Consider the following 15,416-nt stretch of genomic DNA (forward strand, 5'->3'; position numbering starts at 1 on the left):
CGCGAGCGGTCCCGGCGGCGCGGGGGGCCTGGCCGGGGCTGGGGGAGCGGCGGCAGGACGCCGCGTCTTGCACTCACGTGACGCGCGGCGAGGTTGGGGTGGGGGCTGCGAGCCGGGTGGGCCCGGGGCCCCGACGGCGAGGCGAGTTGTCCCGGCGCCTCCCGCGCGCCGGCCTGCCCGTCCCTGCGCAGGACCCTGTCTCGGGGGAGCCGGGCCCGCCGCGCCGCCTCCCCGGCCGCCTGGTTCTCCGCGCGGCGCGCCCGTCCGCTCGGGCTGACCGGAGTCGTCTCCTCCGCAGGGCCGCGGCGAGAGCGTGAGAGTCCGCGCCCTCCGAGGGAGCCGCGCCCTGCGGGGCCACCGCGCCCGCGAGGATGGAGAGCCGCCCCCGAGGGCCCCGCACGGCCCGCCGACCCCGGCTGGCCGGCCCTCTCTAGCTGCCCGCATTCTGCGTTTCATCACCGCCTAGGCCTGGTCTCCTGAGTAAGTGGCGTTGTGGTTCGACAGAAATGGAAGAAAAGGAGCGATGTGACCGATTCCGTTCGGTCCTCCTGCCTTGAGGCCTGGTTGGCATTTGCAGAGAGGAAAATACAACCAGAAAACCGTGTTTTGGGGGAAGGGAGAAGGTAAACAAGGTCTTAGGTTTTATGTGATTTTTAAAAATTCTGCACTTTGACAGTGGTGACGAAATACACTAATCCCAAAGTTATTTTTCTATTGAGAAGAGAGAAGAGGTGGATTTTTTCCCCCTTTTGGTTCCAACCTTTTCTCCCCGTGACAAAGCATAAATCATGGACACTAGAAAATAAGGTGGACCTCAGGAATCCTGAAAAGACCGAGAAGCTTACATTCTTCCTCAGGAGGGGAGGGTGGGGTGTTTTTTAGCCCTCTCTGGAACCTAAAACGAAAAACATGAGTTGCGTGCCATGGAAAGGAGACAAGGCCAAATCTGAATCCTTGGAGCTGCCCCAGGCGGCACCCCCCCGAATCTACCATGAGAAACAGCGCAGGGAGCTTTGTGCCCTGCATGCCCTCAATAACGTCTTCCAGGACGGCAATGCCTTCACCCGGGAAACGCTGCAGGAGATTTTCCAGAGGTAGGAGACCCCTTCTTGGCGTCTTGATACTTTTTGCCATTTCTGAATTTCTCTGGGGCGGGGTGGGCAATGTTTCAGCTACATAAACCTTCGAACCAACAGGTGTTATTGACTAGATGCCTTTCGCAGGTGTAAGGGACACAGGAATGGGAAAGGTAATCATCATTACCATTTATTGAGCACTTACTGTGGGCCGGGCACAGTGTTAAGAGCCTTAGTTGTGTCATCTCAAGTGATCCCGTCAACAACCCCATGGGGTACGTGTTGTTATTTCCATTTTATGGGTAAAGACAGGGCTCAGAGAAGTTCAGTAATTTGCCCAAGGTAACGCAAGAGATGGGGCCGAGCTTGAATTCAGGTTTTATCTGTGCTGTTGACTGCTATGCTGTAATGTCTCTCAAGTCCTGCCCCCAGGGAGTTTACAGTCTAGAAGGGGGACAGGATGTGTACACACTCCGTCCCCTGTCATCAGGGTGGAATGTTGTGGGTTCTGTAAGAAAGGTATACACAGTGCTCAGCTTTTCTGTGAGGCCATGTGCTTTTTATGCATTGTGTAGCCCTCCCAACAGTCCTTTTACTGATAGAGAAACAGGCCAAAAGATCAGGTGCTTTGTCCAAATAGCTTCTAAGTAGCAAAGCTGTGATTTAAAGTTGACTCTAGATCCCCTCCCCGTCTACTTTTTTTTTTTTCTTGAGGAAGATTAACCCTGAACTAACATGTGCTGCCAATCCTCCTCTTTTTGCCGAGGAAGACTGGCCCTGAGCTAACATCCATGCCCATCTTCCTCTTCTTTATCTGTGGGCCGCCTGCCACAGCATGGCTTGATATGTGGTGTGTAGGTCCATGCCCGGGATCCGAACCGGTGAACCCCAGGCCACCGAAGTGGAGCACGTGAATTTAGCCGCTGTGCCACCAGGCCGGCCCCTCTACCCATTTTGCCAAATGCTACCTGACAGGTTGATAGAGGTTGAGCTTTTTTTCCTCTGGTTTGATGTTCTAAAACTCTTTTATCAAAGGGTTTGAGAATCAGTTCTGCTGTGTCTGGATGGACCAGCAGCACGTCTGCAATCCTTAGCAACTTTGGCAGTGAGCCTGTCTCGTTACTCTAGCTAGACAGGGTTAGGCCTGCTCAGTTCTCAGTGCAGAGAAAGCTCAAGAATTCTTCAAGCAGTGCATATTGGCAGTTCCAGAAGACCCTTTTCTGACTCCCTTCATTCGGAGATGAAGTTATTGCCCCAGAAGGAAGTGAATTACAGCTGGAAACAACCTATTTGGGGTGATTTGTTAAGCATGAGTGTGGACCATTTACCCTGAAAGAACCATAGGTCCTGTCTTAATGTTAATCCCAGTATGCCGCCAAAGTTAGAATGAGGGCAGTTATTTTCCAATGCCAGTAATAACCATAGTAATGCATTAGCAGGGCAGATGTGTCCTTTGCATCATGCCCATTATCTGGCAAGTAGAATTAAGTCTTCAGGAAACGGGGCCCTTGGAGGTGAGATAATTTGTCTCAGATCACCAAGTCATGTAACTGAGAGGAGTACAAAGGAGGCCAGTCCCTTAGACTGCTTCCTTTTCTCCAGCCGGTAGTGTTTCTTCTACTCCTAATTGGATATTTGCAAATTATTTCCTAATCTAAGACGAGGAAGAAGGAAAGGACTCACAGTGAGTGCTTGAATTTGCTTGGCACTTGTGATATGTAACAATCTTGCACCAACCTTATCAGTAGTGATCCTAGGAAACTAGGATTCAGTTTAAGCAGTTTGCCCAGTTACCCTCACAAGTGAATGTCAGGAGTCAAGATTCTATGTGTCCTTTCAGAAGTTTTTCATTTCTTTAGATTTGGCCCCTTATCTGACATGAGGATGATCACCAACAGAGACGAACACTCACTCTGTGCAGAGCACTGTTCTGAGCCCTTTCCCTGTGTTAACTCACTCATCACGCCAATCTTACAAAGTAGATTGTTATTTCCCGTTCTTCAAGATGAGGAAATCACGGCACAGAGAGTTCACAGAGCTATTAATGGCAGGAATTGGACCCAAGCTTTGTGACTCCAGGGCCTGCCCTCCTGACTGCTCTGCTGCTTCCTGAGTTTTGGAAGGGCATGTGAGAGCAATTGTAGCATCAGTAGCCATTCACCCTGCTCGTAAGTTGGGCCTGCGTCTGAAGAGGTGGACTGTGATGATACGCTGTTTGTAGGTGGTAGTGGTACTGTTTCGGCTGTGTGTTCCCTGAATGAAAGGATGCTAAATGTTTGCTAAACACTCACACAGAACCAGAGTTCTATTCCTGGCTTTTAAAGCTTTTGCAAGTTGTACTACACTCCTCAGTTCCCTGTCAGCACAACGTAAAGATCCACTTCAGAGTTATAGCGAACCAACACCTAAGAGAATATAGTCTGTCCCCACTCCAGAGGCAGAATTCTATGTTTTGTATGGAATTCTAATATTTTGTATGGAAAGATTCTGTGTGGATAAATAGAAACAAAAACAAAAAAAGGAGTGTGAAAGAGATCGGAGGAAAAAGCAAAGGGAGAAGAGGTGAGGGAGAGAAGATGGAATTTTTTAAACAAATATTTACTAGCTGCCTGCAGTGTGCCAGGCGCTGCTAGGCACTGTAGAGAAAACGAGCTGAAAAGGACTCAGCCGCTGAGAAGTACGTCTCAGAGCTATACATTGACCAGGCCTTGAGAAGAGATTTAAGCGAAGTTAGAACCATGGAATTTAGAGCAATTTAGAAGGGAAAAGATGGCGGCCGGCCCCGTGGCCCAGGGGTTAAGTTCACGCCCTCCGCTTCCGCATCCCAGAGTTTCACCTGTTCTGATCCTTGGCGCAGACATGGCACTGCTCATGAAGCCATGCTGAGGCAACGTCCCACACAGCACAACCAGAAGGACCTACACCTAGGATATACACCTATGTACTGGGGCCTTTGGGAAGAAGAAGGAAAAAAAAGAAGATTGGCAACAGGTGTTAGCTCAGGTGCCAATCTTAAAAAAAAAAAAAAAGATCTATTTGGATCTTAACAGAAAGAACAGTAATGTTGGCGGGTTTAGCTAGATAATTTTAAATTCCCAGATCTAAAGTTCTATGGTTTTTTGAAGATATGGCTAATGAATGGTAGAAATGGGAGAAAAATTTTGATTAATGCCATTTGTTGAGAGGCAGTTCATCCTAGCAGTTGAATTTCAGCCAGATAAAAGAGGAGAAATACAAAAGCAGGGTGGGGTTTCAGTACAGTTGTGGATATGAGATGACTCATGTTTGGAATAGAAATGAGTAGGAACTTAGAAAGAACTAAGCTAATGACTTGGCAGTAACACCAGGATGGGGAGGAGAGGAGTGAGAAGTGTGACTCAGGCTTGCTCCACGATTTGAAGATAGTGGAATGGCTGCATTGATAGCAAAGAGAGGTCATTGGTTTGAAAAGGATCAGTTTTCAACATGTGAAATTGGAGAAAAGATCAGAAACTCAGCAAGTGTCGTCAGTGTGTGTGTATATAGATGTGAATATTTGATCTCATACATTTTATCTTATATGTGTCCGTGCTTTGAGAGAGGACTTAAGAAGTGAAATGATACCACCGCATTAGGTGGTTTTACAAATCCTCAGGCCTCAAAAATTTTCACTAGCTTCATCTCAGTGATCAAATGTTCTCGCAGGTAGGTATGCGTTCCTCTCCCAAATGAAATAGCTGTTAAAATCCCAATAGACAGCAGTTACCTTGGTCCCAGAAACAAAATCTAATGCAGGCTGGAAGGGACGAGGAGATTACGGATATTAATGAACAACCAGCATGCTCTACCCCAGAGGGGAAGTCCTCCTGCCTCTCTATTAAAAGGTCCCTGAGCAGCTGGAAGGAGCCATATTTAAAGATATGGTGGTTGTAGCTTGAGAAAAAGTGTTGCTGAGTGTTAACCTCTAGAGATTTGAATTATCTCATCCAAGGGCCGGGTGAACACACCATCATCATAGACAACACCTAGAGAGCGCTCCTGTATGCCTGGCCCTGTGATCTGTGGTTTATGTATTTAATAGTTTAAGGACACATCACCAAGTTCTGAGCCATATTTTGTAATGTCACATCTCCTCAGACCTGATAAAAAGGAAAATTAGGGAAGTCAAGAAGTCTTGATGACTATTTCCACATCTCCTTCTTATTCAAATTTGAAATCATCACCATAGTCAGACTCAGTGGTAACCACGAGAGAAGAGCAGGAACTTATCTGAGGTCATAAACCTTAGTGAGACCTGGACTGCACCCCATCTTCTGACTTGTAGATCACTTCAGATCTCATGGCTCTAACCTCTGGCTGTGATGACGAAACTAAGAGGCTTGCTTTACAGTCCAGAACTTCTATCGAAATCATTGACAGTCCTGAACAGGAGTTTGCCAAGGAGTCTCAAGGAAACAATCCATTGGACTAGAACAGGATCCCATGGAATTCAGTAGGATCAGTGTGTTGAAATATCCAGAAGACTGTTCAGTGTGGCCTTAGATGTAGAGGTGGCATCCTTGCTCTGCCACTCATTAGCTGTATTTGATTGTGCAATCGCTGTAACCTCTTTGCACCTCAGCTTCCTTATTTGCACTATGGGGCTCATCTCTCTCTTCAAGATTGTTGGAAGGATTAAGTGGTAGCTAACATGAAAGGTAGCTAACATCGTGGGCAATTGATTATTGTTAAAGTAAAAACAAGTACTGGTATAATGGGCACACTGGATGGTCCCCACTTATTCAAATGACCACTCCTCCAGCAATGAGATGGAAGCCATTCTCAGCATTTCCTATATTGATTGGTTTGGCCAACAACGTGTTTATTCAGTTGCCAATGCCTAGGTGTGAGGGATACAGAGTAGAAGAGCCATCCTCTTTTCAGGAATTTACTGTTTGGTTGTATGTATAAAATAACTGAATTCTTCAATGGTCCTGTAAGATAGGAGTCATTCCCATTTTTACAGATAAGCTAACAGACACGGAGATTAAATCTCACAATTAGTATTGATGCTGCTTGGATGTGAACTCAGCTATGTGTGGTCCTCCCAGTCTCCCTCCTTTTTCTACTACACAGGAGCCAGGAAGATTCCACAGAAGAGGTAGGGTGTGAGATTGAGCTTGAAGAAGCTGTAGGATTTGGCTTGGAACAAGAAACAGGATAAAGAAGAGAGGCCACGTGATCGTGGTGCCTGAAGTACACTATGCCCAAAGAGAGGGAAACAGCAGCCAAGTATGGCTAGGAGGGTTGGAGTTGGCCAACCAGGCAGTTGGCTCCATTTGTAGTTCTTATAAAAGAGAGTGACGACACCTTGATGAATGTGGCAGGAATATATAGGCTGAATTGGTAGAAGGAGCATTTGGAAGCAAGATCGATTTAGGAACCTGTTTGAAAAATCCAAGTGTGAGGTGAGGGGCTTCCAGTTAGGGGAGAGATAATGGGAATAGACAGGAAAGGATTTGAATCTGGGGTAGAAGATGTAGGACAGGGAGAAGAGACCCTTGGAACACTGGTTCTGTAAGGTGCACCTCAAAAAAAAAGTTTGTATGGTCAAACATTTTTGGGAACTGAAACATCTATACCGCATCTCAAGACTTAAGGAGAATACGTGTTAGCAGATCAGGCATTCCAGGAATTCATGCAGGAAACCACTCAGCCATTATTGTATTGCATGCCTTCTGTGATCCTCTGGGAACACACTCAGGAAAGTGCAGCACTAAGGTCTGAGCTTAGTAGGGAGTTAGATGGTGAAAGAGGTGGGAAACTCAGCAGTTTCTTTGTTGGAGCCTTCATGCATCTGCTGGCTAGAGACTTCACTGAAAGTAATGAGAAGCCATTGAGTAACTGGTGAAGGGAAAGGAACTTGATATGTCTTGAGCTAGGCTTTCTTTCATATGCTTTCCCATTTAATTCAAGTGCCCAAGAACCCACCGGCAGCCTTTGTCCTATTAAGCTACATTTTAGGCCCAGGCCAAGGGACTCAGCTGGCCTTTCCTCTTATCAAGCTGCCACCACCACCCAGTCTGATTCTTTGGTCCTCGCCTTAAGACAGCAAACACAGCTTTGGATTCAAATAACCCAAGTTTGAATCCTAGTTCCGTCACTTGTAAGGTAAATGATCATGGGCAAGTCATTTTAAATCACTAAACTTCCGTTTTTAAACCTATAAAATAGAAATAATTCATAGGCTCTCATAGGTTTATTGCTAGGATTAAATGAGATACATAATGAAAGCATCTGTTACCGGTTGTGGCACAGAAGTTTTCACTAAACACTAGTTATTATTACTGGTAAAACCAAGTTTGTTTGCAGAGTGGAGTTCCGTGTCTTCAGATCTCCTTCTTTGCTAGCTCTGGAGATGGGCATGGAAGCCCTTCTCATTTTAAGGGTCTACTACTAATATTTTCAGGGAAAGAGAGGATAACAAAATAAACATGGAGAACATTTCAACAAACGTTCCTTGAGCACCTGTAATGTGCCAGCCACTCTTAGGGTGCTGGTGATGGAGTGTAAGCAGGATAGAGAAGGCCCTGCTGTCCTCCTAGTGTAGAAGAATGGAGAACTGAGAAAACACGTCTGCTGGTAACAAGAGCTGTAATTGAATTAAAGCAGGTGGGGTAAGAGGAAGTGATTGGGAGAAACTTAAGTTGGCTGTCTCTAAGGCAGTAACATTGGAGACCCAAATAATGAGCAAACTAAGTGAAGACCTAGGGAAGAGCATTCCAGACAGCAGAAACAGTGAGTGAGCGCAGAGGCCCTCACGCGAGAACGAGTGTCGTGTGTTCAGGTAGCAGAGAGAAGGTCTGTGTGCTAAGAGGTAGGGATCAGGCCAGCGGAAGTAGTTTGGCTTGTTTTTCAGTGCTTTGGGAGCCATTGGAGGGTTTAAGCAGTGGCAGGGGTATGTTTTATGTTGAAAAAATATTGGTATGGTTGCTGTGTATATAGCAGTTAAAAAAAATTGTATAGGATTTCTTAAGTTTTTAGAGTTGACCTAAAGTCTTGACTCTCTTCTAGAGGTGGCATTTGGCAACCTCCTGGACATCTGCCCTCCACTTTTATTCCTGAGGAACTTACCACCTTTCCCTTCCCTTCACACGAAGGTGAATGCTGCCCCTTCCTTCAAGATGGCCCTTCCTCAGGCCTTGGGCTGACGAGCCTATGAGAGCAAAATAATAGAATTAGAGATGCTTTCAGAATTGACCTTGTCTTGAGGTCAAGGAGTGACCTAAGAGGCCTGGCCAAAAATGGCTGAAAGCTGGGTGGCACACTGGACTGCTGTTTGTTGAGTTTTTGTCTGGCTCAAAAATGTTTTTCAGTTTATTCTTTGTGTTTTAATTTTTTTTTTCTTAATTCAAGTATTTTACTCACACACATATATTTGGAATGCCTTTGGGTGGGTCATGCATTCTGTTTAACATAGGCCTTACTCCTTTTTATTGCCTTACATGTGGCCCCACTTCATACATTTATGTTACCTGCCTGGGCCCCTGGAGGCCTCTGAGTATTCAACGATTAACGATTACCAGGTACACAAGCCCTAAATAGAAAGCATTTAAACTGTAAAAAAACAAGCGTGACAACAAATACTACCCATGCAAATGAAAATAGCAAATACTATTTTCCAACGTTAAAAGAGAATGCTTCTAGCAAGGCAGGAAGCTCATCAAGGAAGGAGACTGCAGAAATGGGTAGACTGGGAATTTCGTAAGTGAGAAGACTGCTTCATGGAACATTCTTTGTGTCCACTGACTTCACTGTAGACGCACTTTCTAAATGGCAGGCAGATAGGCCCCATCACTACTGAATTATCGTTTTACATAAAAAGAAAAGTCATCCCTGGGGCAGCAGGAGCCCAGACTACAAAATACTTGGGTAAAAACTGGTTATATTTTACCTGAATGGGGGAACTTCCGGGGGCAGTGGTATCAAGTGCTTTCTGTCCCTGGTAGTGCAGGGCCAGGAGGCGTTAGGCAGACCAGCCAGTCTCAGCTTTCCTCCTCTCACGTTTGTAGGTTGTCTCCAAACACCATGGTGACCCCCCACAAGAAGAGCATGCTGGGAAATGGGAACTACGACGTAAACGTCATTATGGCAGCACTTCAAACCAAAGGCTATGAAGCTGTTTGGTGGGACAAACGCAGGTAATCTGAACCAGGCTTGACTTGATGAGAACTGGCATTGAGAGTGTGAGCAGGGAGTGGGCAGTTGTGGTGTTACAGCCAGAGAACCTTGGGGGAGTTGGCTGCCTCTGAGCCTGACACCATTTCTCTTCTGCAGGGATGTCAGTGCCATTGCTCTCACTAACGTCATGGGCTTCATCATGAATCTGCCCTCCAGCCTGTGCTGGGGTCCTCTGAAGTTGCCTCTCAAAAGGCAGCACTGGATCTGTGTTCGAGAGGTGGGAGGTGCCTACTACAACCTCGACTCCAAACTGAAGATGCCCGAGTGGATTGGAGGCGAGAGCGAGCTCAGGTGCTGTGTGGCTGATGTGTTGGACTCCGTGTGTGTGGATGGGGGACCAACAGTGGTGTGTGGGGGAAGCTGAGCTCTGGTTATTTGACAAAGGAAATGAGATTTCTACCTCCTTTGATTGCCTCCCTGCCTTATTTAGAGTCATAGGGTCTCAGGCTTGAAAGACCTGAGTCTTTGATGGCCCCTGAGGACTCTCCCTTTGGTAGACAAGTTCCAGCACCTGCGATGCTGGCCTTCTGGTCTGTTGGGACTGGCATTGTAACGTTCTCTCCACTTAAACCACTGTGACAGTGTAGTTTCCAGTTCAGGGAAAGGAAGACAAACATTCAGGCGAGAGAGGGCTGAGTTTCCGTGGGACTCAAAAAGAATTTTTTTCCCCCTAATTTTCTTTTTCCTTCAATTAGAAGTCCTTTAACTTAGAGAACTTTGGGCTCTGTTCCTCACAGAAGCAGCTACTGTTGACAATAATATGTGAGGCTGAGCAAAAATTCAGATTGGAAATCTAACTGGACGGATTGAAGGGTAACCAAGTGTGCAGCCCTCCAAGAACAGATCACTAGTAGAGTGTTTTTAGGACTGCCAAGGGTATAAGTAATAAGGTTATTGGTGAACATGTGGCCCCAAGACTGGAATTTGCAATTGCACCAGCATTTCATTTTCTCTTTCATCTACCCTTTTTTCCCATAGGAAATTTCTAAAACATCATTTGCGAGGAAAGAACTGTGAACTCCTCCTGGTGGTAACAGAAGAGGTGGAGGCCCATCAGAGTTGGAGGACTGACGTGTAACGCAGTTCTGCCCAACCCTCCCTCCCCTCAGCCCGCCAGGTCCCCCGTGGTGTGCTGTGGCCTGTACAGTGGCTCTGTCCTTGCCGCTTCCCCAAACATCTCATCGGGTTTTTCCCCTCAGATTTGACCGTGCAATAGGACAGATATGTGACTGTTAGAAGAACCAACCAGCATAATTCATTCCTGGGAAAGGAAGGTAGGAGCTCTGTGCACTTAGGGCAAGCAGTGGAAGACCCTTGTTTCATTTGAGAGAGGAAAAAGAAAGGTGGGTCCTAGCATATTTTCCCCTTTCCTGTGAGGACTTGACAGAGGCTCTGCTGGAGTTCACTGCTGCTCTGACTCACCCGGAGATGCTGCCTCCACTTCCCTTTTCCTGGCAACCAGTGGGTCTGAAGAACCGTACATGCAAAGCCCATGTGACTAGCTTGAAGGACCCAGAGCAAAAGGGCCTCTCAGGAAACCATCTCTAAAACCCCAGCAGCGGTACAGCGTGCCATCTCCAACCCTTAATGCCACCCCTACCCCATTTTTAAGGGTGGTTTATGGCCATCCTTGGAGTTTTATAATGAAAAGTTCTCTAATATTCCACAACAGGTGGTTGAATCCTGCAATATTCTAGCATGACAGGGTGAGCTAGATACCTAAGAGGACTTGGCCAAAGCCAGACCGGGGCAGGCACGGCCGGCCTGTCTGCCTCACTCCAGCGTTGTCCCTGCCACTTCACTACGTTGATTTAGGAGGCTCTGGGGCATAAGACAGGCAAAAGGGGTTTTCCCTGTTGACCCTCTCTGGCAAAATCAGGAAATAAGTCTGCCGTCGACATCAAATTCCACTAGTTTGAGAGAGTTGGGTGAGGAAACTATTGTGAAGATAAGCTTCTCAGAGATTAAGAACAGCCTGCATTGATAGAAGTCCTAGGCTCAGAGTCACTATAGTGACAAGAAGCAGAGCCCTCCAGTTGGGTGGTTATGTGCATTATGTTACAGGACCTGGGTTTGTCATCTTTCTGTAGATTCCTTTACAAATGGACTGAGAATTGACCCGCCCCTACCTCTTTAGATAGTTGTTAGGCCACTTTTCTCTCGTGACTTTGGAAAACAAAAGAGAAGGAGGGGGAGTAGGTATCATACCACACTGTGTGTCACCAAAATGGTTGTGGTTGCCTCAAGGCGGGTGGGCAGGCAGAGATGGCCTGTCCAGCGCTTACACATCAATGGCCTTGGCAGGTCTGAGAGCTGCCCCACTGGCCAGACTTCTCTCCAGCAGCGGAGCCAGCCTGGGGCTTGCATGTCAAACCTGAGCAGGCTTCACAGGATGCAGCTGAGGCTTCCTCCCCACTGTGACTGGAGTGCATGTTTACACCAGCACTTTTTCTGCACATGTATCTTCAATCCAAGGCCGTTTTTTGTGCTGAGTAACAGAGGCCACCAAGCGGCTACTGCATTACACCCTCTCGGCAGCTGGCCGCAGTCTCTTCTGCACCATTTTCTACACACCTGCTTGGCACCACAGGGAGCTCTTTACCCCTGCACAATGACATTCCAGCCACCACCAGCCAGAAGTTACAGCCAACCTTGCTGACTGTCACAAGCAGGACCTTGGGTCCATTGGCACTGTCAGTGATAGTAAGCCATTTCCCGGGAAGAGGAGGAAACTCCTCCCCACCAGTCTGCTTGGGCCTGTGCAAATGGCACTTCAGAGGAGTCCCCATGCACTGGGAGTCCATGAGCCAATGGGATATGCAAAGACATTTCAGGGCTGGTTTCTCTGTTCATATCCAATTCCGGTGCTTAGGAACAGGGACCCATGCTGATGCCCAAGGGCAAAAAGCCCCACTTCCTTTAAGGAAGGGGGCAGGCCTGACCCTGATGCCCAGTAAGGGGCAACCCTAGGCTTTTTGTTTTTCTTGCTTATATTCCCGTTTTTGTTGGCCTTGTGCTGGGTTTGTTTACAAAAGATGTATTTTGTTTAACCAAATATTAAAAATGGAAAACTGTACATAAATCTCTGCCTGCCTGAATTCTGTAATTATGTACATAAAGGGAAAAAAAGGAAACGTGATATTGCTTTAGAAGGAATTCACTACCATCCTAAGTCACCTTTGGAGATAAGTTCTGCTTCGGTCAAACCTCTCACCTCAAAAACCAGACAAAATAGTCACCAAGTAGGATTTGGTTCAAAAGAAGCTCCAGGAATTTACTAGGCTCAACAATTTGAAGACCCTAATCTAAGTACGCGTTTCCTTTACTAGTACTGCCAGGTGACTAGTGCTTTTCCCTGGTTAACAAGTGGAAGATCATGTATCTTAACAGGGCCTGGGTGGCCCCAGTACCAAGAGCATAGCAGGATCCTGAGTCTGACTGCCTACATTTGAATTCAGATCTGGCATTTCCTGTGTGGCCTGGTACAGAATACTTAACCTTTCTGTGACTGTTTCCTCCTCTGTAAAATGGAAATACTGCTACCTCCTAAATGGTATAGTATGGTTCTGATAAATAACCCACGTAAAAGGCTTATACTGTTACTAGCACAATGCTAAAAAAAATTTATGTTAAATGGAAAAACTGTGAAGTTCAAAGACAGGACCTCAACTGGCCTCACCATTAATAGCTCATCTCAGCAATTATTTTTAGGAGAACAAACCAAAAAGTTCTATTTGCAACCTTCCCCTCCCCAGCCTAGAAATCCGTACTATGTCCTCCCCTCCAAATCCTTTATAACTGTACTGTCACTGTAGACTGCACAAGTACACGGACCCAGTCGTTTGTTGATGGATCTAAAAGTGATTGCCTGAATTCAGAGCAAAGATTACTATTATGAGGTTCTTGGCCAAAAATGAACTTTTTTCCACTTATGGAAATTTAACTAACTTGGGCCTAAGCGGTCAGTCACTGTTAAATGACGGTGCCGGCTTAGGTTAGAGGCAATGTGAGGGGTAGTACGTGCCTTTGCCCTTCTAAAAGCGGTTAAGGAATTTTGAGGCGTGTAGCACAAGCACATGGATGACACTTCTGGGTGGAATCATTTTTAATATTTAAATACAAAAAGTGAGCACTAACCTTTTTTTCTCTTTTAGACTCGCACACAGGTCTAATAGCCAAAATGTGTAGAGGAAATGAGCTCCTGCTCTGTCCTCCACAGTCCCCGTCCTGTGGCCAAAGCTGCTGCCGGCCCTCCCTCCTTTCCAACCTACATCGAGATTCACAGTGGCTGCTTTTACACTACAGCTGTAACGCGTTTGTATCTTACAGTGTGTGCATGGCCCTCCCTGACAGCTCCATTCTTCAAAACAAAACAGTCACCTATGGTCAGGGGTACATCCTTCCCAATGGCATCAGTTCCTACCCCACAATGGGAGAGTGGGGAGATCTTGCAGTCAGGAGTAATTTAGTGAAGGGGTGGGATGCCCAGAGCTGGAGTAACCGTCTGCATTGCTGCACTCTGGTATCAGAGTGAGAAGAGAATAAGTCAGGAGAGCATGGAGGGCACAGTTCTAAGTTGGGGGCTCTCTCCGTCAGACAGTGTGGAGAGAATTCTCGCCACCAGGTTTAGATAGATCATTGTGCCAAAGTTTAAAAAGAAATTCCAAATAATCAGCAGTTCAAACACTATTGAATTTTCAAACTTCGCCCACCAAGACAGGTCAAATATAGCAGTGACAATCTAGAGCTTTCCAGGAAGTGAAGGTAGAGCCCCTGGCATTCCTCCTGACAGCCCGGTGTTAGGCCCTAGAAGTATCTGGAAAAGAAAAGGAGAGGTGTAAGGCATTGTGCAGGCCTAGGGATCTCATTTTCATCATACCTAACAGGGCATGCAGACGAGGTCTACAAAAACAATGCTGAGAGCACAGGCTGGGTCCCAGTTGCCACCCACACACTAACTGCTGGTCCACCCAGGTGCTGGAGAAAGAACGAACTTGCGTCTCCACCACTGGCAAAAAGCCCAAGGTCTGGGCTCACCTGCCGTTGCTGCAGTTGCTGCTGCTGTTCCATTTGCAACTTCTCAGTCTCAAAGACGACAGGAAGAACCAGGATCATGAAGGAGGTGGTCCCAATCCACAAGGCTGCCCTGGAAAACCTGCAGAGGGAGTGTGAGCATGATGGCAAAACACACAAACAGCTTCACCGAGGACGAACCAGCAACCAAACCTCTCACGCTTTACTCAGTGTTTCTGATATGTGTCTTCTACCCAACTCTTGCACCAACTCCTCCCCAAAACAGGAGAAGCAGTGCTGGTGGCTGTACATCTAGTGAGAGCAGTTTCAACATTCCCCCGAGTTCTTACAAAGCTCCTTACGCGTTAATTATCTCACACAGTCTGAAATGATCCTCACTTTACACAAAAGGAAATTGAGACCAGGAAAGGTTAAGGTACCACCAGTCCAAGGTCACTCAATGATCCAGGTGGCAGGCTGGCCTCCAACCCAGGTCAGCCGCCTCCAGAACCCGCGTTCATTCACGGCACCTCAGTCACCCCAGGCACACCCCAACGTCTTTGCCCTCGTTCCTTACCTGTACATTTTCTGAGCCACAAAGAGAGAGAGATCAAAAGTGGCTCCAGCCGCGGACCGGACCCTCTCCGGGAACATCTCCGTCAGACCCCAGAGCCTCTCCGACAGGGTCTCATCTAGCTGTGGTGGACGAGACGCGGGTCTTCGCCGAAGCAGCAGCAACCCGCCCCCCCTCGACGCCAGGACACGCCGAGCCCCCTGGAACGAGGGAGCCCCGGGCCCAGCGGAGCCCCCAGCCCCGCCTCCCGGAGAAGACGCCTCCGCTCCGACCTCTCCGGGCTCCGCGACGCGCCCTCGCCCCAATCCCGCAGCACGCGGAGCCCACAGCCCCGGGCGGGCCGCTGCCCGCCGTGCCCTCGCTCCCCGCCCCGCCCCGCCGGGCCCCAGTACCTCTTCGTCGTCCTCCTCTTCCAGCTCCTCTTCAGTCTTCTCGGCATCGCCTTTCGGAAGCAATTCGTCCGGGGACAGGGGCGCCCCATGGCCGGAGGCGGCGGCGGCGGCGGCGGCAGCCATGACTGTAGGGGGACACCGGAAACGGAAGAGAGGAGACGA

The 15,416-nt window shown here is 47.7% G+C and overlaps 2 protein-coding genes across 4 annotated transcripts in view; one reads left to right on the plus strand and one right to left on the minus strand.

The window, feature by feature from the left end:
• Positions 1-12,357, plus strand: part of JOSD1 (Josephin domain containing 1) — a 12,960-nt gene extending 603 nt beyond the window's left edge. The window contains exons 1-5 of one of the 3 annotated variants that reach the window (XM_046646681.1): positions 75-92; positions 299-1,094; positions 9,107-9,235; positions 9,372-9,566; positions 10,254-12,357. In XM_046646681.1, the coding sequence (XP_046502637.1) occupies positions 910-1,094; positions 9,107-9,235; positions 9,372-9,566; positions 10,254-10,353 (609 nt within the window). In that variant the 5' untranslated portion in view covers positions 75-92; positions 299-909 and the 3' untranslated portion in view covers positions 10,354-12,357. Of the gene's footprint in view, positions 1-6; positions 1,095-9,106; positions 9,236-9,371; positions 9,567-10,253 lie in introns of those variants that run through there. The other 2 variants (XM_046646680.1, XM_046646679.1) reach the window with 2 other exon arrangements.
• A 1,005-nt stretch (positions 12,358-13,362) lies between these two features.
• Positions 13,363-15,416, minus strand: TOMM22 (translocase of outer mitochondrial membrane 22). Its single transcript, XM_046646682.1, has 4 exons — positions 15,255-15,416; positions 14,866-14,984; positions 14,313-14,430; positions 13,363-14,091 (listed from the first exon to the last, which is right to left on the minus strand). Exons 1-4 carry the CDS (start codon positions 15,375-15,377, stop codon positions 14,017-14,019), a joined length of 435 nt encoding a protein of 144 aa, XP_046502638.1. The 5' UTR covers positions 15,378-15,416; the 3' UTR covers positions 13,363-14,016.

The sequence above is a fragment of the Equus quagga genome, chromosome 19 (genome assembly GCF_021613505.1).
Source record: "Equus quagga isolate Etosha38 chromosome 19, UCLA_HA_Equagga_1.0, whole genome shotgun sequence".
NCBI classification, from domain to species: domain Eukaryota; kingdom Metazoa; phylum Chordata; class Mammalia; order Perissodactyla; family Equidae; genus Equus; species Equus quagga.

Coding starts and splice junctions, on each gene's coding strand:
- TOMM22 (XM_046646682.1), bottom strand. CDS start 15,377: ATGGCTGCCGCCGCCGCCGCCGCCGCCTCCGGCCATGGGGCGCCCCTG. Junction 14,985..15,254: donor AAGAGGAGGACGACGAAGAG/GTACTGGGGCCC, acceptor CGTCCACCACAG/CTAGATGAGACCCTGTCGGA. Junction 14,431..14,865: donor GTGGCTCAGAAAATGTACAG/GTAAGGAACGAG, acceptor CTCCCTCTGCAG/GTTTTCCAGGGCAGCCTTGT.